At 45.2% G+C, this 26,457-nt stretch overlaps 1 protein-coding gene across 4 annotated transcripts in view; it reads left to right on the top strand.

Moving 5' to 3' along the window:
* SLX4 (SLX4 structure-specific endonuclease subunit) overlaps window positions 1-24,861 on the top strand; it is a 46,275-nt gene extending 21,414 nt beyond the window's left edge. For 3 of the 4 annotated variants that reach the window (XM_064462071.1, XM_064462075.1, XM_064462073.1), the window contains 11 exons: window positions 1,542-1,757; window positions 2,726-2,940; window positions 4,060-4,373; window positions 8,007-8,286; window positions 9,693-9,781; window positions 13,923-14,069; window positions 15,807-15,976; window positions 16,804-19,262; window positions 20,364-20,463; window positions 20,701-21,183; window positions 21,797-24,861. In XM_064462071.1, coding sequence (XP_064318141.1) covers window positions 1,542-1,757; window positions 2,726-2,940; window positions 4,060-4,373; window positions 8,007-8,286; window positions 9,693-9,781; window positions 13,923-14,069; window positions 15,807-15,976; window positions 16,804-19,262; window positions 20,364-20,463; window positions 20,701-21,183; window positions 21,797-22,133 — 4,810 coding nt within the window. In that variant the 3' untranslated portion in view covers window positions 22,134-24,861. The remainder of the gene's footprint in view (window positions 1-1,541; window positions 1,758-2,725; window positions 2,941-4,059; window positions 4,374-8,006; window positions 8,287-9,692; window positions 9,782-13,922; window positions 14,070-15,806; window positions 15,977-16,803; window positions 19,263-20,363; window positions 20,464-20,700; window positions 21,184-21,796) is intronic. The other variant, XM_064462072.1, reaches the window with a different exon arrangement.
* Window positions 24,862-26,457: the final 1,596 nt, after the last annotated feature.

Raw genomic sequence — 26,457 nt, 5'->3', positions numbered from 1 at the left:
CCAGCACTGCTTTCATCAGTAGTGTGGTAGAGGCGCTGTGACTGTGAAGTGGCTAGCAAAATTAATGAGGACCCACTACTGCAGATTTTGAGATCTACCAATATCAGCCAACAAAGTAATGTTGGATCTATGTTGCTAAAAATTTTTTGTCTAAGGACATCTAATATGTCCTGCGTATCTGATCTGTTTGCTGAGGGAAAGGTGATACTGTTCAGAAGGATGACTAACTTGTACTGTAGAGCTTTAACAATGAGAGTAGAGAGGCTAAGGGAAGGCATCCCTGCCTTCTCTTTTGTCAGAATGTGTGCAGTTAAATCAAAATCGGTGCCCTTAATTTAACAGTTTCCATAGTGGTAAATATTGAGTACTGTATATATATTATGTACAGATAGCTCTTTGTAAATTAAAAGCCTGCACTTCTCTGTTGAGAAAGTATCAGAAACAGCACATTTGATTAGTTTTAATTTCTTAATTCCATCACTTTCAGGGGGCAAGAGTGACTGATTTGATTTGTCCAGTCCTACATTGCATTATTGAGTGGCTCACATTCATTAGGATTATCTGCAGCTGCAGCTTTAGAGATGTTACTGCTGTTTCTGTCTGCAGATATTTACTGCTGCTTGAGGGGACAGAGGTTGTAAAACAGTGACAGCACGTCAGAAATGTTTTTTGGAAATTAAGCCTGCTTTCTGAACTTTAAGCATGTAATCATATTATGAGATTACAAGGATATATTAGCAATGGATTTTTTGATAGCAGTCTTCATCACAAGAGGTAAAGCTGTAGATGGATAGACACACTGGCAAACTAGCAATCACCAGTCCTCATACATCAGATGAACGGTCTATTACACAACCCTGTATGTGTAGGTAGTGTGTGTCATTACCTAATCAGGGAGTGATTTTTATAACAGGTACTGCAGATCCAGGATTTCACACCCTGAATCTCTTTGGAGAGGACAGAAAAAGAACCATTAAAAATGTTTACATAGTTTTGGCCTGCCAGAAATTATTAGAAGTTCATTATCCTTCACCCTTAAGTGCAGTGTTCATTTCAACTGGTTCCTTTTCTGTGACATAAACCACTGTCCTTGTCAAGTGAGATATCTGACTTGAAAACGCTTGCACTCTTGACACTGCATGTGGTGTACTAAGAAGGACAAGAAGTAGTCCTATTTCAGGTGAGGAAGACTTGCCATTTCTCTCGTAGGGTGATTCTTTTTTTAACGGTGGTTTATAAGTTTGCTGGAATGTTAGAATGAATGTAGGGAGAGGGATTAGATGATGGACACGCAGTGAAGTTAAAGAAGATTATTACCTGCACTTGCTTCTGAGCAACATGTTTTTAATATACATCTGAGGTCATAATTTCCATGTAGCTGTTGTACGTCGTATTCATCACAGTGGTAGGTACATAATTCTTGTTTCTTTAGGGGATGTTTCTTTGGCTGTTGCAGATATTAGGAATGAGTGTGCTCCCTTTTCTCTACTATGGATTAAATCTTAGCATCTTCTGAGGTAAGCTTTGCCATCATCTCACAGGTGTCTGGATGAGATGGAAGAAGCACAGATGTCATCCTCCAACAAACCACTGGTCCCTGAATGTCCCATCTGCGGGAAGCAGTTCCAAACCCCACAGAGCCGAGTCACTCATTTGAAACGCTGTGCTGTTGAGATGGAAGTTCCTCCTAAGCTGCTTCTACAGGCAGTGCAGTTGCAGGTGTCTTCACTTAGTGATGCACCTTCTCAGTGTCCCAGGTAAGCTGGTGAAAATAAAAGGTGCTGGTTACGTTCTTTGGCCTGAGAGACATTAACCCTGTGCTCCTGGGGATGAACGGTAGAAGCAAGGCAGACTCGCAGGCTGGGGAGGCCCCAAGTCCAAAGAAGGTCAAGTAGAGCCATGACCCAGTACCATGTGAGTAGAATGGGTAGTCAGTTGGAGAAATGATCTTGCTTTTCTTCAGAAGTGGTCAGGTGGTGGATGACTTTAACAGTCAGCAGGCAAGGAGCAAAATGGGGAGTAAATAATCTTCCAGTGGTTTGTCAGAAATAGTTGTGCTCTATAAGGCAGTTATGCAGTAAGATGAATGGTGTGTTTGAGCTTATTAAACAGACCGCACAGTACAAGTATGCAGTTTCTCCTGAGCATCTGCCATGCCAATGCCTCAGCTATTCAGCATGTGGATGTACACCCTGAGCCAAGGAGGAAACAGAAGTGATGCTTTGAAATGTGCTCGGTACAAAGCTGCATCTGCTGTCTTGGATTTAAGCAGAATCTTCAGAGTACAGCAAGTGGTGCCTGACTGAATTTGTAAAAGGGCTCATAAGTCCCTTTGTGCTAGGGAAGGACCATTGTCCATTCCCTGTGGAAGCAGAAGAGTGGGAAGGCATTTTCTGGTGATCTTGGTTTTGCCCTGCTTTAACTTGTTTTTTCCCCTTTGGTACAAAAAAGCATTTAAGGTGGAGATAGCAGATGCTTACAGCAGTGCTGTGGTCTTGTGCTTACCTTTTCAAAATAAGATTTTTCTCTAAATTGCTGTGAATTCCATGGATGATAAGAAATGCTTTGCTCTCTGCTAGGGAAGAAAGTAGTGAATAGTTTCTAATTATCCTGGAAATGGGATTCTCTCTGAGCAAGTAGAGCAGCTGCTCTGCAGTGCTCAGTGTTTCTTGTCTCTGATCTAGTCACATTAACTTAGGCTTCCTGCTGCATTCTTGTATTTCAGCAATCAGCCAAGCAGGTTGAAGCGAAAAGGCTCCTCCAAAGAGGACTCAAAGAAAATGCAGAAGAGGGCCAAACTGGAGACTAAGGACGAAGATTTGCTGGTTGCTATGGCAATGTCACGCTCTCTGTTGAAGCAAGAAAAGCAGGAACAAGCAAAATCAGTTACAAATATGAAACCAGTGGCTGCTTTGCCAATCAAATGGAAGCCAGGATCAGGTATGTGTTAAAGTGAGTTAGTGTCAAAGGCTATGTTATTGGAGGAGTAATATAACATAGTGCCTGCTCTTCACTAAAACTTTCCTGTTGGATATAGGAGGGATGACAGCCCTGTTTCTGTTTTATTTAAGCTGTCAGAGCTTCAACAATATGCAGTATCCATGCACAGTCAAGAAAGACTGCAGGATGTCCATGGGTTTTAGTGAAATCCCTTAGGAATCTCATACTTTTTTCACCGATTGATTGTTTTCAGTCTGTAGAATATTCTTAAGATAAGCTGTTGTTTTCTGTAAACTGTGGAAGTGAAAAGAAATAACATGAAAAGATAATTGGTTATTTCTCCTGCAGTATATTTTTTCACTATTCATCCTGCTGCAACCTGGATTAATGCAGCTTTTTCAGCCTTACCTGTTTTCTTTCTGTAATAGACGTATGTGTATACTACATGCTGTTGAGCATGTGCTTCGCTGTTTCAGTGCACTGAAAGGTTCAGAAAGGAAGACAGCTGCCAAGGGAGAGTGTTGAGTGCTATCTAGAGGGGAGGCTTTACTCTTTCATGACCCTGCTCAGGTCTCCTCCTGCCAATAGGTACTGCCAGTTGGATTTGGGGTTGAGCATTAGTAAGGCAAAGGTAGTAAGACACAGGATTTCCAAACAAAAGCTGCTCAGTGTTCATGTAAGCTGTGGTTTGATACCATCATTGACCTGTACATAAAAAAAGGAAGCCTTTATGGATTTGTTGGCATTTTTTTTCTCCCTTTTTTGCAAAGCACTAGGATTAGTCAAGTGCCATACAGACACCATTCCATGGGTCAGGGAGGTAGACTGCATGGATTTCAGTTGCTTCCGTAATGATCAGCTTTTGTAGAGATGTGACCACTCCCAACAGGCAGCAGAGCAGTGTGACCAGGAGTCAGTCTTTTCTGGAGTTCATTTCTTCCATAAGGGGGATGTGAGGCTTCCAACTACCTGCAGAAATCTTAAGAGTTTTGTTCAGGTTATAGCTGCCTTTTGGTTATCACTGACTACAACACCTGAAGGAGCTGGCATGTTGAGCGCCTCTGCCCTATGTGTTCAACTGTTTATTTATCTGGGTTCCTCTTCCTTTTCTTTTTAAAGAGAAAAAACGGCGTAAAAGAGGCCCAACAGCAACTCCACCATTACTGCTTCAGGACCCGGAGAAGGCCCGCAAAAGGATCGAAGAGCGAGTAGTTATGCTGCTTGCAGAAGAGATGAAATTCCCTCCCACACCTCAGCTTCCCACTAGTAGGATTTTGGAGGATGAATCTGGGAAAGCAACCTGGCTCTTGCCCTTGTCCAAAACCAGGGAGTGCTTTTTGTGGAATATCAGTGCTCTGACAGGACCCTATGACCCTGAATCATTCTACACTGCTGGATTAACCCCTTCAATTGTACCTCGGAAGCCTGTGCAGGTGCGATGCTCTTTTGTTCTTGCTCTGGTACTTGTGTACCCTAGTTCACTTGACCTGTAACCCTTCTGTTTCCTTATTGGTATGTAAATGAGTGATCCCCTACCTCTGCATACTCATACTCGCTGCTCGTGCCTTGCTGTCCCCTGGTTTTATGACCTTGAACTTTCATTTCTCCCTTTTGGAGAGGAGACCGAGGCTTACATTACCATGTTATTCCTTGAGTTTTCAGAAAATATAACTAATGGGAACAGAGAGTACTGAGTAAAGGGACCCCATTGTGGTCATTCTGCCACTAGTTTGTCCATGTTTGCAGCAGCCTGACTCTTGTTTTCCTTCTTGGCACTTTTCTCTGATTGATTCTAGCATGAGCTTTGCCCATGTGTGGCACTCAGCAAGGATCAGTAAGTGCCAGATTTTGCACCTGGGGGATGACAACCCTGGATGTGCACACAGACTGGGGAACAAGAGGCTGGAGAGCAGCTCTGCCGAGAGGGACCTGGAGGTTCTAGTCGACAGCAAGTTGAACATGAGCCAACAGTGTGCCCTGGCAGCCAAGAGGGCCAACCATGTCCTGGGGAGCATCAAGCACTGCATTGCAGCCGATCAAGGGAGGTGATTGTCCCACTCTACTGTGCACTGGTGCGGCCTCACCTCGAGTACTGTGTGCAGTTTTGGGCGCCAGAGTACATTAAGGATACAAAGCTACTAGAGAGTGTCCAGAGGAGGGCCATGAAGTTGGTGAAGGGTTTAGAGGAGAAACTGTATGAGGAGCGGCTAAAGTCACTTGGTTTGTTCAGCATAGAGAAGAGGAGACTGAGGGGAGACCTCATCGCGGACTGCAGCTTCCTCACAAGGGGAGGAGGAGGGGCAGGTGCTGATCTCTTCTCTCTGGTTGTCGTGGTTCAGCCTCAGTTGACAACTAAACACCACAGAGCTGCTCACTCACTCCCCCCACCCCTGTGGGATGGGGGAGAGAATCGGTCTTTATAGATCCAGAGGCTTTCTCTTCCCCTTGGGGGTACAGAATAGTGTTAAATAGGGCTCGATAAGCATGGGCCAGGCCCCAGCACATTGCAGTGACTTGTGTCTCTCTGGAATTGCCGGGGTCACAACACACTTCCTCCAAATACTCTACTGATTTTTCAGGATTCTGCATTTGGTATGGGGTGAAGTCCCACAACACCGGGGGTACCCACCATCTTAGGCATTTGCCCATGCTATCCCACATACCCTGCCACACATAGGTATCGAGCCTTGGGGCAGATCTCTGGATGATATTCTTAAATTGCTTATTAACCTTAGACAGAACTGAAACCATCTGCCAAAGCAATACCAACAGATGTATCTTAACTACCCAAGGATGTTCAAGATACTGAAAAGTTGTTGTAATGAAGGAGGAGACATTATATAAGATGGTAGCTAAGGTGCCATTCTGTGTTTCCTCCCTACAAAACCTCTCAGAGGAGGAGGTATAATTGCTAATTGTCTCCATGAGGTGGTAGCCGAAGTACAGTAATGGCTTCCATGCAAGACCTAAATAACTAATAACGCTCAAGGCCAGTGTTTTAATAACAAATCTCCTAGAGAGAACCTCTCTAATCACTGCAGAGCACAGCAAACTACAAAAACCAACAGCAATTTTTAACATGTACTTGGCAAACTAATATTGAGAACAGATGAATCAGTGCTGTGACCAGCAACTGTTATTATCTCAAACCCTTTGTGTCCCATGTTGGGCGCCAAAATGGACTGTCGTGGTTCAGCCTCAGTCAAAAACTAAACACCACACAGCCGCTCGCTCACTCCCCCCACCCCTGTGGGACGAGGCAGAGAATCGGAAGAGCAAAAGAACTTGTGGGTTGAGATAAGCACAGTTTAATAATAATAATAATAATATAATAAAATGGAAAAGGAAAAAAATGAAAAAAAACCCCACAGAAACACGATATACCCGCTCACCACCTGCTGACTGACGCTGCCTGTCCCCGAGCTGTGATTGCTGCCTCCCTCCCCTGGCCAGCTCCTCCCAGGTAACATACTGGGCATGACGTTACATGATATAGAATATCCCTTTGGTCAGTTTAAATCCACTCTCTTAGCTGTCCCCCTCCTCTCCCAGCATCTGGTGCACCCGGCAGAGCATGGCAAGCTAGAAAAATCCTTGAGTAGTACAAGCATTGCCCAGCAACAAACAAAACATCTGTGTGTTATCAACATTATTTTCATACTAAGTCCAAAGCACAGTGCTATGCCAGCTGCAGTGAAAAAATTAACTCTATCCCAGCTAAAACCATGACACTGGTGACCAATGATAGGACCCAAGGGAATGGCAGGAAGATGTGCCAGGGGAGGTTTAGTCTGGGTGTTAGGGAAAGGTTCTTCGCCCAGAGCATGGTGGAGGACTGGAACAGGCTCCCCAGGGAGGCAGTCACGGCACCAAACCTGACGATATTCAAGAAGCACTTGGACAATGCCCTCAGAGACATGGTGTGAATTTTGGGGTTGTCCTGTGTGATCCTTTTGGGATGCTTCCAGCTCAGGACATTTTATGATTCTATGATCTGAGTGAAAAGTTTAAACTGAAGGCTGATATTTGTCTTGCACAGCAGGGAAGGTTGGGAGCACCTTGAGCTGTAAAGTGAATTTGCACTTCAGGCTTTCTCACTGCCTCCTGTTGCATATGAGCTTTGATCCACTTTTCAACTCCAGTGTTTCATTCTGGTTTTCATGTAGATCTCCTGCCTGTTTCAATGCTCTGTATTTTTATAAAAAAATGCCTGCAGAAGTAGACAAAGCTCTTTTAGACTAATCTTATCACACACTTGCTGAGAAGGATATCACTTCTGTTCCTTCCTTCATTCTTGAAGAATTTGGTGCTTCTGCTCGAAAACTAGTGTGCTTATATAGGTGCTTTATTTAATACTTCTTCCCTAGTCAAAGCCCAGAGCTTATTGCAGGCTGGGGCTCTACTGGAGGGGCTCCATATTATGAAGATTTTTTACCTTTTGCTGAAGCCAAAAACTGCCAGAGAAGTTTAAAAATAAAGGGTAAAAAAGCCTTTAAAATCACGGCAAGAGTGTGTTTTCCCCTCTGATTCTTTCCATTCACAGAAATGGCTAAACCATTTTTACTTAGAAATAAACAAACAAAACTATTTTTATTGGGAAACAGGCACCAAACCTGGAAAATATCATCTCCAAGGTGAAAGTTGATTTAGTGTACATGTAACTGCAAAAGCATTTCACAACTCCGAACAGAAGCACCTGGAGAGCTTCGACTGTGTCAGTTGCCAGGCGGTCCTGCTATATTGAAATACTTAGATGTTGGAGTGGGAGCATTTCCACCGTCCTTTCTCCCTGCTTGGCAATTGTCTGCACAGACATGCTCTGGAGAAACGACGTTTTCTGCATTTTCTAGTGTAGTTTCCTTTCTTCTGTTCAGAGCTGTCTTTATCTCTGGAGAATCCTTCATAAAACTGCAGAGAGCTTTTGCCTCAGAAGCCCCCGTACCTGGGGAATGGTCTGTATTCCTTTCCTAGATGTTTCAAAGTATGAAGTAGAGACTGTATTCTGAGCTCTGCAAATACATAAATCGAGACTTAATTTATTGGTGTCTCTTTTTCCTCTTGGTCAGAACCAGAAGCCAGAGAACCTTCTGCCATCAGTGGGATCTGATCAGCCAAAAGTATCCCAGCAAATTCAGCCTGACCTCAGTTCTCACAAGTCCACTTGCACAGTTGGAGGCCAAACTTCTGATGGATCCAAGTCAGCCCCTGAAGGAGATGGTCAGTTTTTATCTCACAGCCAGAAGGATGTTCAGACCCTGCAGGACCTCGTTGAGTTGGCCAGGGAAGGACTTACCCTTACTCAGTGGAACCTTGATGCTGACCATGTTCACGCAGCGGAGCAGCCAGGTAGGTTCTGGCAGCTTTGAGAGCCCTTCAGCTACGCAGAGCCAGACCTAGGCTGTGCTAAGTTAGGAGAGCCGTGACAGTGCCCGCAGGATATTGCTGTTGATCTGAGAGGTGATATTGTGAGGAGACATTTTTCTGCAGTAAGCTTTGGATACAATCAAGCTGTCATTTCTGAAATTATTCATAAATCCCAGCGTTTAAGAGAAGCCCTGGACAGCAGATACTATATTTTATTTTTAAATTCCCTTAAAGACAGCAAAGTATTTTCTGCCAGGAGGGAGCCTGGATGTGTTCAACAGCTGGGACAAAATCCTCATCCCTGCTCTTTTGTCAGTGTTACTGTTATGTGCACTGTCTTTTCAGGTCTTGAGACAATTGGATGAGGGAGATGTGCAAGAGAGATGATGTTATGTTGGTACATCGATTACACAAAAGTGGTTTTTATCTGTACCTAGACAGGCTTGAAAAATACACCTAGAATTCCTCTATGGGCATCTCTCTAATGTCCCCACACAGTTGCATGTGGTGCACAACTGCACATTTCAAGGTCAATGATATCACTTAAAATGGCCTGGCTGTTCAGCAGAATGTATTGTGTGTCTCCTGTTCACCTGTGAAAGGGAACATGGTTGCTAAGTTCACCCGTCTGCATTTTCACTTGGGTATAATCCTCACTTCCCCTACTAAACTGCAGCAAGTGATTCCTGGCCCTATAAAACTGCTCCTGGGATTTCAGTGGAGATCGAACTTCTTGGGTGAGGGAAATAATTTCTGTATATAAATGTATATTGTGTGTGTAAATTAGATCACGTGGAAAAAACCCACTGTGCAGACGCTAATACACCAGAACCCGTTTCTGAAGACATTCATTCTTTCTGTTGCTCTGCATCCTGTTCTGTGCGCTCTGTGGACTACCACAGGGCTCAGGCTGTGCGAAACTGATTTTACTGGCTGCCTCTGAGCACTAGAGCCCACAGCATTTTGTCTAGTTTGAAATGCGGATCCAAGATACATTCTGCCTGTCTGCTAGGATGAGACTGTGGCATGTCCCATCCCACTCTGTGTCGTGGTTTTTTTCCCACTGGAGGAAAACTGAGACATGAAAGCAGAGAAGCATGCTGCACTCCGCAGTTCCTCCATCTGGATGATTATGGCACACGTAGATCTGCAGTCGATTGGTGCTTCTTGTGGCTGAATGGTACTCAGGTACCTACAGCCTTTCACAGCCCAGAGCCAAACCCTCCAATAAAGGCATGAGGGAGAGGCTGAGCCTTCAACTAAGATCAGGGTGGTTATAGCAGCTGTCTCAGGTTGCTATCATAGCTAGGATCTTTTAGGAATTCTTACATCACTCTGTCTCACAAAGAAGTTGTGTGTGATTTATTATGTGCGTTTTCTTCTTTGAGGAAAAGAACTGACTTCCAGTGATATTCCGCATAGTGGCTTTGTGCCCCCATCCAAAGAGAAGAGCCTCCTGACAAGCAGCTGTAAAAGAGTAAGGACAACCTTTTTTTCCCACTTTTTTCTGTATTTGTTTATCACTGTAAAAAAGAAGCTATTGCATTTGTGCAATTCATAGTATGGAATATTTTCCATTCCTTTCCATAGAAGCAAAGAGGTGCTTAAGGTTCACAGTCACTCTGGAATCATCATGGGCACAGGTGAGATCAGCACACATGGTGGTGTTTCTTTGATGCCCACAAGCAGGCTTATGGATTTTTCAGTACTTGCCCTACCAGATGAGAGAGGTGATTTAAAATGACAGGTAACATAAGGCAAATCTGTCCATAGTTTATATAAAGAGAACCAGGTTAAGGAGTTATGTTATAGCACTAAGAATATTTGGGAGTAGGAACTAGGGATAGAATCACAGAATCATACAATTGTTAAGGTTGGAAGAGAGCTCTAAGATCATCAAGTCCAACAACCAACCCAACACCCCCGTGCCTCCTAAACCATGCCCCCAGGTGCCACATCTATGTGTTTTTTGAACAGCTCCAGGGATGGTGACTCCACCACCTCTCAGGGCAGCCAGTTCCAATGCCTGACTACTCTTTCAGGAAAGATATTTTTCCTAGTATCCAACCTAAACCTCCACTGATGCAACGTGACGCCATTTCCTCTCGTCCTATCACTAGTAACTTGGGAGAAGGGACCAACGCTCACCTCACTACAACTCCTTTCAGATAGCTGCAGAGAGCGGTAAGGTCTCCCCTCAGCCTCCTCTTCTCCAGGCTAAATACCCCCAGCTCCCTCAGCCACTCCTCATCAGATTTGTTCTCCAGACCCTTCCCCAGCTTCGTTGCCCTTCTCTGGACACGCTCCAGCACCTCAGTGTCCTTCTGGTACTGAGAGGCCCAAAACTGAACACAGGTGTGGCATGACCAGTGCTGAGTACAAGGGCACGATCACTGCCCTGCTCCTGCTGGCCATCTTGATACAAGCCAGGATGCTGTTGGTCTCCTTGGCCACCTGGGCACACTGCTGGCTCATGTTCAGCCACCTGTCAGCCAGCACCCCCAGGTCGTTTTCTGGGGAGCTTCCCAGCCACTCTTCTCCAAGCCTGTAGCATTGCCTGGGGTTGTTGTGACCCAAGTGCAGGACCCAGAACTTGGCCTTGTTGAACCCCATACACTTGGCCTTGGCCCACCAATCCCACCTGTCCAGATCCCTCTGCAGAGCCTTCCTGCCCTCGAGCAAATCAACACTCCCACCCAATTTGGTGTCATTTGCAAACTTACTGAGGGTGCACTCGATCCCCTTCTCCAGATCATTGATAAAGATATTAAACAAGATTGGCCCTGAAACTGAGCCCAGGGGAACACTGCTCGTGACCAGCCAGCAATGCAGTGCTCATGACCAGATGCAGCTGCACCACGTTAGGCAGTACTCTGCTTTAATGCCTATGCTATCCAAGAGAAAATTGGCTGCAGCCAGGAGAGACAGAGCAGCCTGGTGCTTCCTCCAGGCTCACACACCCAGCTACTTTGGGTGGTTCTGAATGGAGCTGTTCCTCCTCTGTCAGAGTCCTCTCCATGCTGTGCCTGGCAGTGGAAGAGAGAATTCTTGCAAGGAATGGCTGACTTGTACTAAATTCTCTCATCTTGCGTAAAAGCCTGATAGATGATGTAGAAAGTCATGAGGTCCATGGAAGATGAGCACGTTTTTGCTGCTAATGTGAACCTTTAAAAGTTTAGTATAGAAAATCCTCATTTTGGGAACACATATCAGAGGATCTAGCTTGAAAATCAGTGCACTCTCTGTGGTGACTAGGTGAAGAACACAGGCTAGTAAGTCACCAATGATTTTTTTTATCAAGCCAGTAGTGTTCTGTAGATCACATCTTATCCCAGGTGCACCAGTGGGTATGTAATCACCCATGAATGTATAAGCAGTTTTCTTCAATTGGAAGTGCATATAAAAAAAACGCAATTCATCATCTTACCAGGGTCTTCTACTTTATCTGGTGAAACTTATTATCTTTGATTTGATAATAAATAAACATGCCACGAAAGCTAGTAGCTTTTGATGTTTGATAAATTTTGATGTATTGAGAAAGCACTTTCATATTGTGCTAATAGAATAAGGGACTTCAAAAAGGAGACAATTCTGTGAGGTGGGAATCTGCTACATTTGAGCAGCCCAGCTACTTGTTACAGAAATGCTAGATATTCTTTGAGGGGTGTTAAAAAAAATAATTAGCAGGAAAAAAACATTTTGTTTTATAAGCTTCTGAGTCTGTTAAACCAGAGGCCTTCAGCAACACAGAAGCTGTTCTGATACTGATATTGCGACTCAGTTGCTACCAGCAAAACTAGTATGACTTTTTCAGATTTAGTTTTATTGCATGACTGTTTTCCTGAGCAAATGAAGTGTTGCTGAAGAGTTGGATTGCCAGTGGGAGAGGTTTGTGCTTTATATGAACACAGGGTGTAACCACGTGGAGCAGACACATCCATTGCATTGGTAACACATCCCCCCACCCATGCTGAAGTCCCTTGTCACGTCTGTGGAGTCCAGTCTAGCTGGCCTCCTCAGTAGGAGTGTTCTGGTGCGTTGTCTGACAGGAGCACGTGCCCACTCAGAGCTGTCTTCAGACCAGTCTGTTTGCTTTGCACAGAGAATGGGGCAGCCAGGAGGTTTCTAGCCTTATTTAATTTCCCCATTCCCAATTCATAATTTTAGCATCAGCAGGAATGCTGTTCTGGGCTTGCTGCCTGGAACGTAGCATCAGGAGTCTGTGTTTTCTGGCTTCCTGAGATACTGTCTTGCAGGTATCCTACCTGCCAAGAATAAGAAAGTAAGAAACATCAGATTAGTTTCCAGACTGAGCTTCCTGTCTTCCCCTTAGAGATCAGTCCACACCACAGCCACAACATGCAGTCTTCTCTAGCCCACCTCTGAAGGCCTGGAAGAAGTGTTCTGGTGTGTGCTGCCGTTTTGGTGCTAATTAGTGTTGGCTGCCTGCAAACACATGCTGGAGTGAGTAGAAAGGTTGGGTTTCCACAGTCCACTGCCAATGTAGAAACCTGCTATTAAAATAAAGAGCTGTGTTGTTCCAGGTGGCACTGCATCTCATGCAGATGTTCACTGGAATAAAACTTGCAGTTCTGCAACTCTGCAGTAGGTTTGAAACACACATGGTCAATGATTAGTGTTAACTATAAACTGGTTTTCACTTACAGTCAGACAGCCTCTCAACTGTGAGCTGAGGGTATTTCACACTTCTCTGAAGCACCTCCAGAGCTGCCACACTTGCCTAGAGGGATCTGAGTCTTTAGAAGATTGCCTGGGGTGGGTTCATACCAGGAGCAGCTCCAGAGCAGAAACAGAGCATTAATTATTGCCCTCTTTGGCAGCACGCCCCAGGCCTGACCTTGCCATCACCAGTAACCAGTCACAGATAGCTCAGTCAACAAACCCTCCCCAAAATTCCAGCAAGGTGTTCTAGAACAATAATAGAATTTATGTTTCTTTTTTATAATTGAGTGGAATTTTCAAAAGGGGTTTCAGTAATAAGCACCTAAGTTCATTTGAACAAGACACCTACATTAGTTTTATTCTATTTGGGCCCCTTGTTGCAGAGCCACTCTTCTCCGCTATCATTGCCAGACAGTGAACGAGAGAAGAAAGGCTCATTACCATATCCCTGAGTCATCCTCTTTCCTCTTACTCTAATTATAGTGATTTGAGTTCAAGTCCATCAAAGTGGAAATTACAGTTTCCTAAAAATGTGGTGGAAGGCAGTAGATCAAGAGGCCAACTATAGGCAGTGGCTAGACCACATCAGGAAATGGTGTGGTGAAGATCTGAGGGTGATAATGTGATGTAATACAAGGCAGAACAAGTACAGTAGAGTACAACATGACTGCCCTTTCTTCACAATTGCCAGCTTGTGAAAAAGTGGAGGAAAATAAAGCCAGAAACATCTGCTAGACTTGTCTGCTTATTTGTCATATGGAAGACCTGAAGTTGATAATGCTGGTGATTATCTTCAGGAGGCAAAGGCAGTGTGTCCAGACTGGGACCCACAGTACAGCAATGCTGTTAAACTGTGTTATTCCCTTCTTATTTTTCAGGGAAATGTTTGACAGCTCTAGCATAACTTGGGTCTTTGTGTTCCTTCTATGTTCTAGTCCCCTCTCAGGTTGCTGGCTGAAGATTTCAGTGCGATGGTCAACAACCCCCACTTAAGTGATGTCCAGTTCCAGGTGGACTGTGGGGAAGTCCTTTATGCCCACATGTTTGTGTTGTATGCACGGTGTCCACAGGCCATTCAGATTGTAAGTACTGTTGACATATTTTCCTCCCCTACATCAGGAGAGCTCAGACTGCCCACACCTACAATCAGTTAATGCTACAGAATCAGCACAGAGCACTGCTGGGCTTAATGGGAAGTGCCTCAGAAGCTGCAGTGGGTTTTCAGCTTAGGAAACCAGAATCGTGACGACATGGTGGAAAATGTGGTACTTTTAATCTGGACAGACTATGGGGAGGCAAGGATCCTTCCTTGCATTCTGCCCATGAGCAATGGAGGAAGCTTCCTAAGGACTTTTGCCCTTGAATTTCTATACCTGTGCAAGTGCAGGATGCCTTGTCCATCCTGGTGTGTCCTGCCTGTCACCCAGGCTGGGAAATTTGAGTATGGAGTAGAGAGATTCTGGAAAGTACTTGAAAACAACCTAAACAGAGGTTTTGTCACTCTCAGCGTTGCTTTGGAAGTAGCTGCACTGAACTGTGCTTTTTGCAAGGCTAGTGGAGTAGTTCTTGTGTTCCCAGAAGCATTTTGGGTTGAATGGTTCCCAGCCTGCTCCTATGCAGCTTCCCGCCAGGACTGTGAAAGGCACTGAGCCTAAGATTTTAACTCTGCTATTTCACAGAGCTACCACTGGTCCATACAGCCAGCTCCCTAATAAAGGGAGTTTTCTTCAAAGCTGCCCTTTTGGAAAGTTTAGTTTTATCCTCATTCATGTTGGCAGAGTTTCCACCCAAGGTGACTCCAGCTGTTTCTAAGGCGGCCATGACAGTTTGGGGAGAGGAAGCAAGTTCATATATGCCATACAGCAGTTTTAATAGGAATTTTTTAAAGGATCTTCACAACTCAGCAAATGTGCATGTGCCCACAAATCAAAGGACTTTAAAAACTGTTGGGTTAACCATGGTCTCTTATTATTTCCCTGCAACTCTGTCTGGCTTCAGCATTCCCATCCACTGTTTTCATGGGCAGGAATCATTTGGGTGGGTAAAGTTGTGGGATTGGCCCTATGCTGTATTTTTGATCCCTGCAGAGGGTTGTTTTCCTGTAAGTCCTCACCTGCAAAGCAGCATTTCATGTTTATTTTCTGTATAGCTGAGGGAGTGCTCTTCTTTGTTGAAGATTTTTGGGTAACAAGGAAACAGTAATTAATCAGATTACTTCGGAGCTTATATTTTCTGTTGCATGGCATCCCCTAACTTTGGAGAGAGTTTTAGATAGCACAACACATGATTTTGCTGTAAAGGAAGTGAGACCTTACTGAACTGGAGGTGCATTTTTGCCAAAACCTGAAATCCAGTTGGACCCACGCAGATAATGGTCCAGTTCAGTGGAGCAGTATTTTGTACGGTGTCTCTTTTCCTGTGAGACATCAGAACTAGAGTTTTGGCAGTGCATCAACGGTAGGTAAATTCAAAACAGATCAGAGGAAGCTCGCTGTAGGGAGGTGTAGGTAGCTCTGGAAATTGTGCTCGGGGAATTAACTTGGTTCCAGAACTAATGGCAGAACTCTAAGACCCTGTTTTATATGTGTGACTAAAATGAGTAGTTAAACTTTATCAAAGCTAACAGCTGTAGGATCAGGAAAGAAATGGTTTGTTCCATATGAAGGTCTGCATAATTTGGTCATCTTAGATTCCCTCTGAGGCATCAGGTCCTGGTCCCAGCATAAGACTTCGGCAAAGGAAAGGAGTAAGCTGACAGGAATTGGTTTTGCTGTTCCTTTACTAGCAAATTAACTTTGTTTGCATTCTTCTTACACCAGGTTCACAGCCAAGGGTTCTTAGTGGAGGAGGATGGGAATGCACAGACACACCGTGTGCTGCTGAGTGACGTGACAGGAGAGGCGGTGTGTGCGTTCCTGCGATACCTTTATGCTGCTGATGCTGACATCCCTGCTGGCGTGATGCCCCAGGTGGGGGCTCTGGCTGCCAGGTTTGTATCCTGAGCATGTTTTGGACCCCCTTATGCTTTCAGCCACACAGACCCCAACCTGATATCTTCCCTTGCAGTTTTAGTGGCTTACAAATTCCATAGTCCTCTGCTTACATTTTAAATGAAACTTGCAGATAAGAACATCCTACCCTCATCTTTTCAATGAGTCTCTCTTCAGGTTGTATCTGTGTGAGATTTTCTATGTTCAGTATGTGCTTAGCAAACTTTTGCCAAGAGTTTTGTCTCAGGATGTTTATTGACAGCTGATGCTGCTGCTGATGAGCATATCTTCTCTTTGTGATTCTCAAAGCATTGCACTAGCGATGCACTTAATCTGAACAACACTTGCAGAATGTATTGGATACTTAGAACTCTAATGTGTTGTGTCAGCCATGCTCTCGGTTGTGATCCTAGGCATGCACTGATTAAAGAGCTTGAAGTAGGAGCAGCTGCTGAGGTACGGTGGGTAAATGGTTGGGTCTTGCCAAAAGGTATGTACAGAGGTGCGCTGTCACTCCAAAAAGCCATGAAGCTTGCACATGACAGACATTATCCAGCCCCAGCCATTCCATGGGGCTCTCACCAGTGCCAATGGCAAAGGGGTTTTAGTGTAGTCATATAGTTGTTTAGTCTCAAACACAAAAAAGGAAGAGTGAGCCTCATGCTTTCATGTGAGTGACTCCTGGAAAAGTGAATTCCAAATTTTAGGAGTATACTGGATCTTGTGCATCCTCATGCAAATTCTTTACAAGGCTCACATCAGGCAGCCAAATGGTGAAGAAATACTGGAGGAGGAAAATACTAACATCACTATTATATCCTTGCAGGTTTGGTGTGAGGGAACTGATTGCAAAGTGTGAAAACAGCACTGGAGAGAGTCAGATGTCTTCTGGAGTGGATTCAGAAGATGATCTTCTCTCTGTGATGGATGATAAAGATTGTGACGACAGAGCTGAGAACTTCCAAGACCTCTTGAAGTTGATGTGGGTGGGTGAAGATGAGGAAGAAGTAGTTATGATGAATGCTGAATACCAGAAGGAAGATGAAAATGGGGTGGGTGAACAGGAGCTTGAGGAAATCTATGAGTTTGCTGCAACTCAGAGAAAGATGGTTCAAGGTGAAACAGAGGTGAGCGAGGGAACAGACTGTAGAACCTGCAGTGATACTGAGGCAGCCCAAGGTACAAACCAGCAAACTGAGGAGGAGGAGGTAAAGAGATCTCAATCTGCTTCAATAAGCAACAGCTTCGAAGATCTGAGGGATGGCAATGATGTGGAAAGATCTAAATGTGACTTGTCTGCACAAGAAGAGAAAATGCAGGATATAAATACATGCAAAAGTGTGAATGATCCACAGACAACTTTTGTGCCTCACCACAGTGAACCTCAAAAATGGGATGCAGCATCCCATGGTGCCACTGCTAATGAAGGAGAGACTGTTAGGAGGTATGAAGGTGTGAAGGATTCCAAGTCATCTCAGGTCTCACATGATGAGGCAGATCACTCTGAAAAACAATTTCCTAGCTTCCATGGTGATACTAATATAAATGAAAGTTATGAACACTTGTTTTCTGCAACTCAGGGAGATTACTCTGAGTCTTCCCCAATGAAAGAATTTATCAAAGAGTCGGGAAAGTCTCCTAGTGAAAAACATGTTGATGTTAATGATTCAGTTCTGTACAGCAAGTCACAAAAAGGCCTCTCTCCACATAGGAACTCGTTTTATGGGACTCCTCCTCCCAAACCTTATGTGCCCCTTTTTCCTGCTGTTGGCTCTTCACCTGCATCTCCAAAATCAGAGAGAAAGTTTGCCATGGAACATGTGTCAACACCAAAGCAAAACGAAAAGGAAAAATCATTCCCATCTGATGAAATACACTTTCAGAAAGCCAACAAGCTGGATACTGCATCAAGCAATGAGAACACAATTTCTGCAGCAGAGCTTCCCTGCATTCATTTAAACAAGCATACATATATCCCAGTGTCATCACTGGTCATCAGAACTCAGGATGCTGCAGCTCAGGAGAACAAGGAGGGTGATGTTATTGTTTTATCTTCTGATGATGAAATGGAGTTACAACTAGACAAGAAGTCGCCAGAGTCAGGCTCTGCTCTGAAGAAAATGGAAATCCCTGGGCAACTGAAATGTGCAAATGGAGAACAAGGTCCTGAGGTACCAAAACCTGAACGTAACTCATCAGTCACTGAAGCAGAGCAGAGATCAACCCAGGTCTCATGTGGCATTACAGATACAGTGCATATAGGTAACGATGTAAAGATGCCCACTGAATTGCCTCTCGGCAGACAAATAGATGCTTGTACTGAGAGCAAAAGGAGGGCAAACCTGAGCCCTGAAAAAAGGCTCAGTCATGAAATGTCTTCAGGTACAGACAGCTCATGGCTAGTGCCAGACACACCGGTTCTGAGCAAAAGCAGAAGCTTCTCAACACAGACTCAGGTCACAAGTATTAATTCTTTAAAGAGTACAGGATCTAAAGTCAGCACAAAGAACTTAGCAACAGGTAACAGTAACTATGAAATGACTGGAAGTTTAATAAAAGCTTGTGAAACAACATTGTCAGACAAACATTTGCCTGTGGAGAACTCAGTCAGTGAAAAGAGCCCTTTCAGCAGCCCAGCAGCAGGAACATTTTCCAAGAACTCCCCACCAGTTTCTCCAGTGGATCCAGTTCTCCTCTCCCCTGGCCACACCAAAGTAAAAAGCAAATGTGTTGAGATCTCATTTTTATCCAAACCTGTGCCTCCGTGCCATGAGCAGTCATTGAAAGATAAAACAAATATCAGTGTGGTTGAGATAGAGGACAGTGAAAAGGAGATAAGTCTGCCTTCTTTGAGTAGTAGCGTCTTGCTTTGTGACGAGCCCCCAGTCCCTGTTGATGACTGCTGGCGTGTTGAATATCTGTCACCCATCAGAGGCAACAGCCAGGACTCCAACCAGGTCAGCTGTGCAAAGACCAGCACTGCCACCAGCCCCAGACCTGGCTCTTGGCATGACCAGTGGGAGAGCCCAGTCCACACACAGGAAATTAAGGGCAGTACCCCTCTTCGAGGAAGTCCTGTTGGCAGAACAACTTTGCTCCGTCTTGAAAAGAGTCCTATTGAGACCTGTTCATCAGTGGGCAGTAGACTGAGTTACCTGAACTCCAAAATCTGGGGTGACTGGAATGGGGAAGAAGAGGAAGATGAATTTCCAGAGATACTTCCTCTGTCTCAGAGGTTGTCAGCTGCGGCAGATGTGCGTCAGACAGATCCTGTAAAGACTCCTGGTGAGAGCTTGTATTGATACTAGGTTGTTTGGGCTAGGTTAAAATGTTTCATTTTAAGTGGTCATCTCACCTGTGGTTCACTTGATACATTGAAGGGGTCTTTCAGCCTTCTGAGGTGAAGGACTTGTCAGGGCCAGGCACAAAGCAGGTGCAGTCATCTTCTGATGTGGGAGAGCGCACAACCTAACCAAAACAGAACAAAAAAACAACCTTCAGCTTGCATGCCAGTGGATATTCGTTCCCCATAGTAGTGGGTGCCCTCTACAGTCTTGCTTTTCACACATTTGTGAAGTGATGCTTGTGCTAACGTACACAAGGACATCAGGTAAGCAACACAGTGGTGCAGGCACAGAGGGTTTCCTTGTGTTGAGGCTAGCTGGGGGTGGGTGCCTGTCCCTGACTATGGGTAGGTTTCATGCCTGCTGCAGTACAAAGCTTTGCTGATGCACTGCTGTCTTGTGCTGCCTTCTGTTTGCCAGTTCTGCGCCCTTGCAACAGACCTCTGCATGCACATATCCTTGCATGGTTCCTTCCAAGACCAGTAATTGATCTCATAGTATCTAATTAAATATGTTATTAATTATGTCATACTAAGTAATTAGTTTAATGGGTGTTTAGAACGTGATGTGTGAGACTCTGCTTCACAGTATCAGTAAATTGGTATCATTAAATCAGTATCTAACCCAGGACCCCAGAAGCTTGACTTGCTCAGTTTCTTCTGCATCATGTCCCTATTATGAAATTTCCTTCCTGGGAGAAGAACCACTTTCCAGAATTCAGTAAACATGGTTTTTTAACTGCCTTGTAAACGTTGCCTGTTCTAACAAAGCCCTGAATGGGCTTCGCATTCAGACATCTTAATTTAAGCTGTTTTCTACTTAAAGTCAATAAAAACCAAGTACCCAGTTCAGGGCAAAAAAAGTGTTGACTGTTCTGTCCAATATGAAACTTAGTAATAATTAAAAGAGCTTGTAGGAAAGTAGAGCTAATTAAACAATTATTATATAATATTAGAATATCTGCCACTAAAAGGGGAAGTTATCGGTCATTTTAAGTCCTTTCTGTACCAATTCTGATCATGGTAATTTTGTTCTGCTGCAGAACCTTCCTGTCAGGAGAACAAGCCTCCCGGCACTCCAGTGACACCAATGCCAGCTTACTCCATCATGGAGACCCCACAGCTGAAGAAGGAGTTGCGTAGGTTAGCATTACCTCCATGATTACACCTCTTTACAAGCAGCAGCTTGCTAGCAGGTAGTGTGAAAGAAAGCTCCTGGGCTGAAAGTGAAACCATGGTGAAGCTCCAGTCAGTGTTTTTTGAGGTCATGTCACACTTTTCCAGCTGACCACTGGACTTTCTGGCCTGAGCCTCTTCCTGAGCTGTGACAGTGGAAGGTGCAGCATTATCTTAACCTAAGCTTCCACCTTTCTCTTTCAGATTTGGAGTTCGTGCTCTCCCAAAACGCCAGATGGTGTTAAAGCTGAAGGAGATATTTCAGTATACTCACCAGGACGTGGACTCTGACTTTGAGGATGAAATCCCATCTTCCCAGCCTCCCCTGCAGAAGGCCCCGGCCAAACTCTCTAGGCAGTCAAAGGCAGACCAGGCTGCAGGTAGAAAGCGTGCCAGTGCCTCAAGGGCTGTGGGCAAAAAGAAGCAGGTTGCTAAGGCTTCTTCAGTGCTCCCTGTGGGGAGGGCTGATGATGACCTTGTTGGATCCCATGATACGGGCTGTGTAGCACCCAAGGAGGGAATTAAAATGACACATTGCCCAGAAGGACCCAAAGAGCAGAAAAGGTCATCTGTATCTCCAGAGAGATGGACTCTGGCAGCTGATGGTGAGGAACCAATGCTCTCAGCGTCTCAGGAGTCTGACATTTCTTCAGTGGATGGTAGTGACATCTCTTCTGATTCACAGAGGTAAGGGAACAAAATAAAACACAAAACAGTCAATGGTGCAGGACAGAGATGAGCTAGGAATGTGGCAAACAGAAGTGAGTGTCCATGTGGCCCTGCTACCTCCTCAGGCATGTCACTTGAAGGTCAACACACTCCTACGAAAGAAATAGGTTTTGTTTTTTTACTTTAATTCCCAGCGAGCTGTTCTCAGAGCACAAAAGTGCTTGTGGCTGCATGTGTGCAAGGCCCAAATCTAGCATGCCTTGTCTCTGCAAGTTAGAGCGACAAGGAGCACTCAGCGTTGACTGAGAACCCGCAGCTAGAGCAGGGATAGATGCTCAGCAGAAGCTGTCACAGTATGGCAGCAGTAGGCACCATAGGTCAGGAGCAAGGAATGCCAGACAGCTCCAGGGCTTGGTGAGCAGTACCAGCGCTCTCACGGCTGGGATGGGGAAATTTGCAGAAAACATGCCATGTTTTGCTTCACTCATTTTTTGGGTGCTGGTATCAGAGAGTCTGTGATCCTGTAGAGGGTAGTCACAGGGATTGGCCGCCGGGGTCTTGGGGAGCTCTGGTCCTGTCCCGGGTGGCCTCTTCTTTCCTTGATCTCTGGTCTACTTGATCTTGCTTTTAGTTCTTTTGTGAATGGATTTGAAGCCTGTGCTTTTGCATCCGAGGAGGAAGAAGAGGAGCTTCCGGCATCTCAGGCAGCATCTCGGGAAGAAGATAAGCTGGAGGCAGTAAGGTGCTACATCCGTTCAAACACAGCTCTGTACCACAAGATTCTCTTTTATGAGCCAGTTGAGCTGGCTGAGCTGCATGCCGAGCTGAAACAGAATGGCATTAAAATTTCCAAGGCAAAGCTGCTGGACTTTTTAGATGCTCACTGTATCACATTTACCACAGCTGGAGCCCGGAAAGAGAAGGAACAGAAAAGAAAGGGGAACAAAAAACAGAGGAGACGATACTGAATGGAGCCTGCTCCTCCATCCTGAAAATTTTGTACATGGAGGCCTTCCTGATAAGCTGGAAACCCTATTCCAGGCTGGTGCTAGCAGTGGTACTGTGGTCAGTGGGTGCGCTGCTCCTCCTTGTGGCCTGCTGTCAGACGACATGCTGGAGAATGGGTCTGAGCTGAGCTCCCGTTCCCAGCTCTGCTCCAATTTCACAAACTCCTCCAGGCACTGTCGTGCCTTCAGCACAGAGGTCATCTGGAGCCTCTTCTTCTTCCCTCAATTTTCCTGCTGTGCCTTTTTTTTGTCTTTCCATTTTTCTAATAGGTTTTAGGCCCGCAATCTTTCTTCATGTTAGTGCTTCTAGAGGCAGGTGCTTCCCTCCATGACACTTGTGAAGAACTTTTTGCTGGCCTTGGGCTGTGAAACAGTTCACTTTTCAAGTTCCAGTATTCCATAGAATAACCGGCCTGCAAGAAACAAGTCCCCCTTCCCCTCTATAGAGCACTGAATGTTTAGACCCCAGTGACTTGGTCTTCATTTCTTCAGCGTATGATTGCCCTGCTGATTGTTAAGCCAGGGATCATCGTGGAAATACAATGCCTTTTTTCTGTCCCTGGTTCAATATGCAATCTCTGGTAAAGCTCCTTAATCTGTGTTTCTTAAATGGCTGCAAAACAGTGGAGGTGTTTTCCTAGTCTCTTTGTGATGGTTCCCAAAAGCGCCCTGTGACACCAGATGTCACCTGAAAGCCTTTTAATTTCAAACGTTCTGCATTAAAGATACCATCCGCTCCATTTTCTGAGCACTGTTTTACCTTATCAATGTAGATTGAGTATGTTTTTAAAAAGACAGTATTATAGTGATCACTGAATCTCTTCAATAGTTCTTATAACCTGATCTAATTCCGCTTCTTTGATTGGTCTCATTTCCAAACTGGACTGATCTTAGGCTGTAAACCATCTGGGACTCTTGGGGAAATCTTGGACCCTAAATTGTCATCTTTCATGTGTTTACTTTCACAACATCTTCTGCCTTTTGTCTGTTCTGGCACAGTTCTGAGTCTGCAAAGAGTCTCACTCAACAAAATGGACACAATGCTTCAAAAAAAGAAGCCAAATTTCTAAACATATTTATGTATTTGGAACATATAAATATTTTTCTATTTTTTATATTCTCGGATTTATTTGATTTATATTATATCCAATAAACAATTTGTAAGGTACTAATGATAAACAATAAATAAGGTCTTAGGACAGACTTGGGGGGAGGTTAAGTAGGTTAAGTGGCAACATTGGGTTTAGTTGAAAGCAGTAGAGTCTGCGGTCTATGCCCATACTGGCTGAAACCCCGAGCAGAGAACTGGAGGAAGAGGAGTTGTCACAGGTGCCCAGCATCCAGGAGAGGTGGGAGAGATCATGCAGCAGCGGCTGATGAACAGTGGATTGGCTGCTGGGAGAGAGACAAGCTGCCCTGTTCATCCGGGCTGTGCAGCCCTGAGGTAAGGGAGACTTGGGGGGAAGGTGTTGGGGTCTGCTGCAAGGATGGGCTGTGGGGAGGGGTACAGACTGGCTTTGGAGGGGAGGGCTGCTGGGGAAGGGGACATGGGTGACCACTTAGGAACCTCCTCTGTCAGGTGTCTGTGGTGTGTATAATGGTGGGGGGACCTCCTAGCAAAGCCTTCTGCCATGTCTGGCGAATTTTCAGGAATTTGGGATAGTTTTCTTCCCTGGCAGTCATGGCACTTTTCTTCCCCAGCAATTAGTCACTTTTCTTCCCCCACCTTCTTGTGCAAGAGCTACCAGCTGACTTTGTTACCTGAAAAGGATGAGGCTTGCTCTAAGTGGCATTCCAGGAAATGTTGTTTCACTCAGTGTACTGTGTATTTCTCTCTCAAGTACACTTCATACACGGAAGAAGCTTCAGTGCTACTTACCAATCTTAATATGACAACATAAATAAGATCCCTTCCCAGCTTTTTTCTCTGTTTTTAGGTAAGACATATTTATGATCAAAGATTTTGCAATCAATTCTTTATTACATCTTAACCTTCAGTGAATGCAGTGTTCATTCAGTGTCAATTCAAAGATGAGTTCAGTGGATATAAATTACAATTGTTCAAATAGCATTGTGTCATAAAAACCTGTTTATCATGCTACGAAAAAAAATCCGAATTTTAGGCACTGAAAGTGTCTCCATCCTCCTGTCCTTGTCATCCTTAAACCTTGCAACTGGGCAGTCTTTGCCTAATGCAGAAAGATTATTTTAAATATCACATCTGTGCTGTTGAGGTTTGGAGGTGACCGCTTTGCAGAGGCTTGCCTCGATGCTTCCTTGTTGCTGAAGTTGACAAAATGAAATGTCTCTTGTAATTCTAAAACTTTTCTCAGATGATGAGAAAAGGATTTAAAATCTTCTACAGCCTTCAAGACCACAAGGACATGTCTGACGTACACTGCAAATTATCTGAAAGCAATTATTCATTCACCTGCTTGATCAATCCATAAGCAAAGCCTGCCTCCACAAGCTAACGCTGGTGTTGCCATTTGCCAGTGATACTGTGTTGCCAAGTAGTTCAATTTGTATATTTTTCTTCGCTTTCTTACCTTCCTCATTTGTCTTGGAAAATATATTGTCATCATTTTTTATTTCCACCTGTGTAGTAACAACTATCAAAAATATTTTAATACTTCTGTAGGTATTAGTTGTTTTTTAAGTTAAGTAAAAGAGCAGATACGTTACTGCATTGGACAAACCTTCTGTCTTACCAAGATGCACCACGTGAGCTCTGAGTGAGCTTTGGAAAACAGTGCTTCTAAATTTGCTGTGACAGTCAAATGATCTGTGGGATTGATTATGGATATTCCATGTTGGTGTGCGTATTGTCACATTTCCTGCCTGAAAAAATATCCTCAACAGGTTTATTCTGAAAAGCTGTGCTGCAGCTCTTTACGTAATAACATTGCATGCGAGAAGAGAGCTGTTTTCTTACACATGCACCATTCTCAGTGTCCACTTACTCCAGAAGTCACTCCGTGTTAATGGCATCTCTTGAGTGGGTGTGATCCATCACCATGGTCTCTGCCATGGGCAAGACCCATGGAGGGGCCAATTTAACTGCAAAATAGGAGAATGCTATAAAGCACAGCATGGTGACTGGGCCAACACAGCCCAGGTGTTATGCTTACAGTGCCAGCATTTAGATATTGAAGGGATAAATCCAAGAGCAATCCTTCCTGGAGTTCTTCAAGGGGACTGGAGCTGTTCTGGAAGTGCATTTCAAATGTGCTTGTTTGCTTTTCATATCATTCCAGCATGAAATTTCTTTCAGAGGCATTGCATATCAGCTGCTTGTTGTTTAGTGAAATACAAAGTGCCTGTGAGAGGTGACACAGCCTTCAGCAAAGAATTCTCTGATTTAGTTGCTGTCCCCCAGAAAAGGGTTTCAGAGGTACCTGCAGTATTTCTCTGCCCAGGTTCCTCGCCTCTCCAGCTGCTCAACTGCCGAGGCAGTCATCTAGTAAGATTAGATTACTAAGTACTGAGTGAGATTGCTAAGGATTTAAACTCATGCCTAAGATCAGCGCGAGGCCACTCCTCCTCTTCCAACACCACACTGCTCTTGGGATCTAAGGAGGCTCCAGCAGCCTGATAGTGTCCCCAGTAGGTCCTCATCTCTGGGAAGGGCACTGAGCCCACCTACAAATTTTCAGAGCTCTGCTTTGGTATCCTTTGGATACTTTCTTCTTAGAAAGTGCTGGCTGCTATCATGTCTTGTCCCTTGAGCTTCTGGAGTGAAGGATCCGTGTTGACCCCAAGGTGGGCATTTGCTGTTGGCCTGATGCAGATGAGCCTTCTCGGCCATGCAGAGGTGAAGCCTTGCCCTCCACAGTTACCCTGGGAGAAACCCCTCACTTGCAGGGAGGTCATGCGGCAGCGATGGTGTCCCGTCCAGCACCGGACAACCCGCACGGGAGAGAGTCCCTGAGCGTGGAGAGAGCTTCAGCCTGTGCTCAAAGCCGCTCCGGCACCAGGTAACCCACCGGCGGGGGAGAGGTCCCGCGGGTGGCCGGGCGCGGGCTGCCCCTCGGCACCGCCCGGTTTGGCGAGAAGGGCCCGGTTTGGCGGGGGGGGAGGGCGGCGGCGGAGCTCAGCCGGGACCGGCACCAGCCGCGCCGCCGCCATTTTCGGTGGCCCTCCGAGGCGGAGGCGCCGCCCGCCATTGGCCGCCGCCGCCGTCACGTGACAGCGCCACTGGACCCGCCGCTGCCGGCCGGGCCGGGCTCAGGTACGGGGGCCCTGCCCCGGGGACACCCCGGCGGTCTCCTGCCGCGTCTGGAGG

This window comes from Phalacrocorax carbo, chromosome 10 (genome assembly GCF_963921805.1).
Source record: "Phalacrocorax carbo chromosome 10, bPhaCar2.1, whole genome shotgun sequence".
NCBI classification, from domain to species: Eukaryota; Metazoa; Chordata; class Aves; order Suliformes; family Phalacrocoracidae; genus Phalacrocorax; species Phalacrocorax carbo.
The sequence above is the reverse complement of the archived record's forward strand: the minus strand, read 5'-3'. Positions and strand labels throughout refer to the sequence as shown.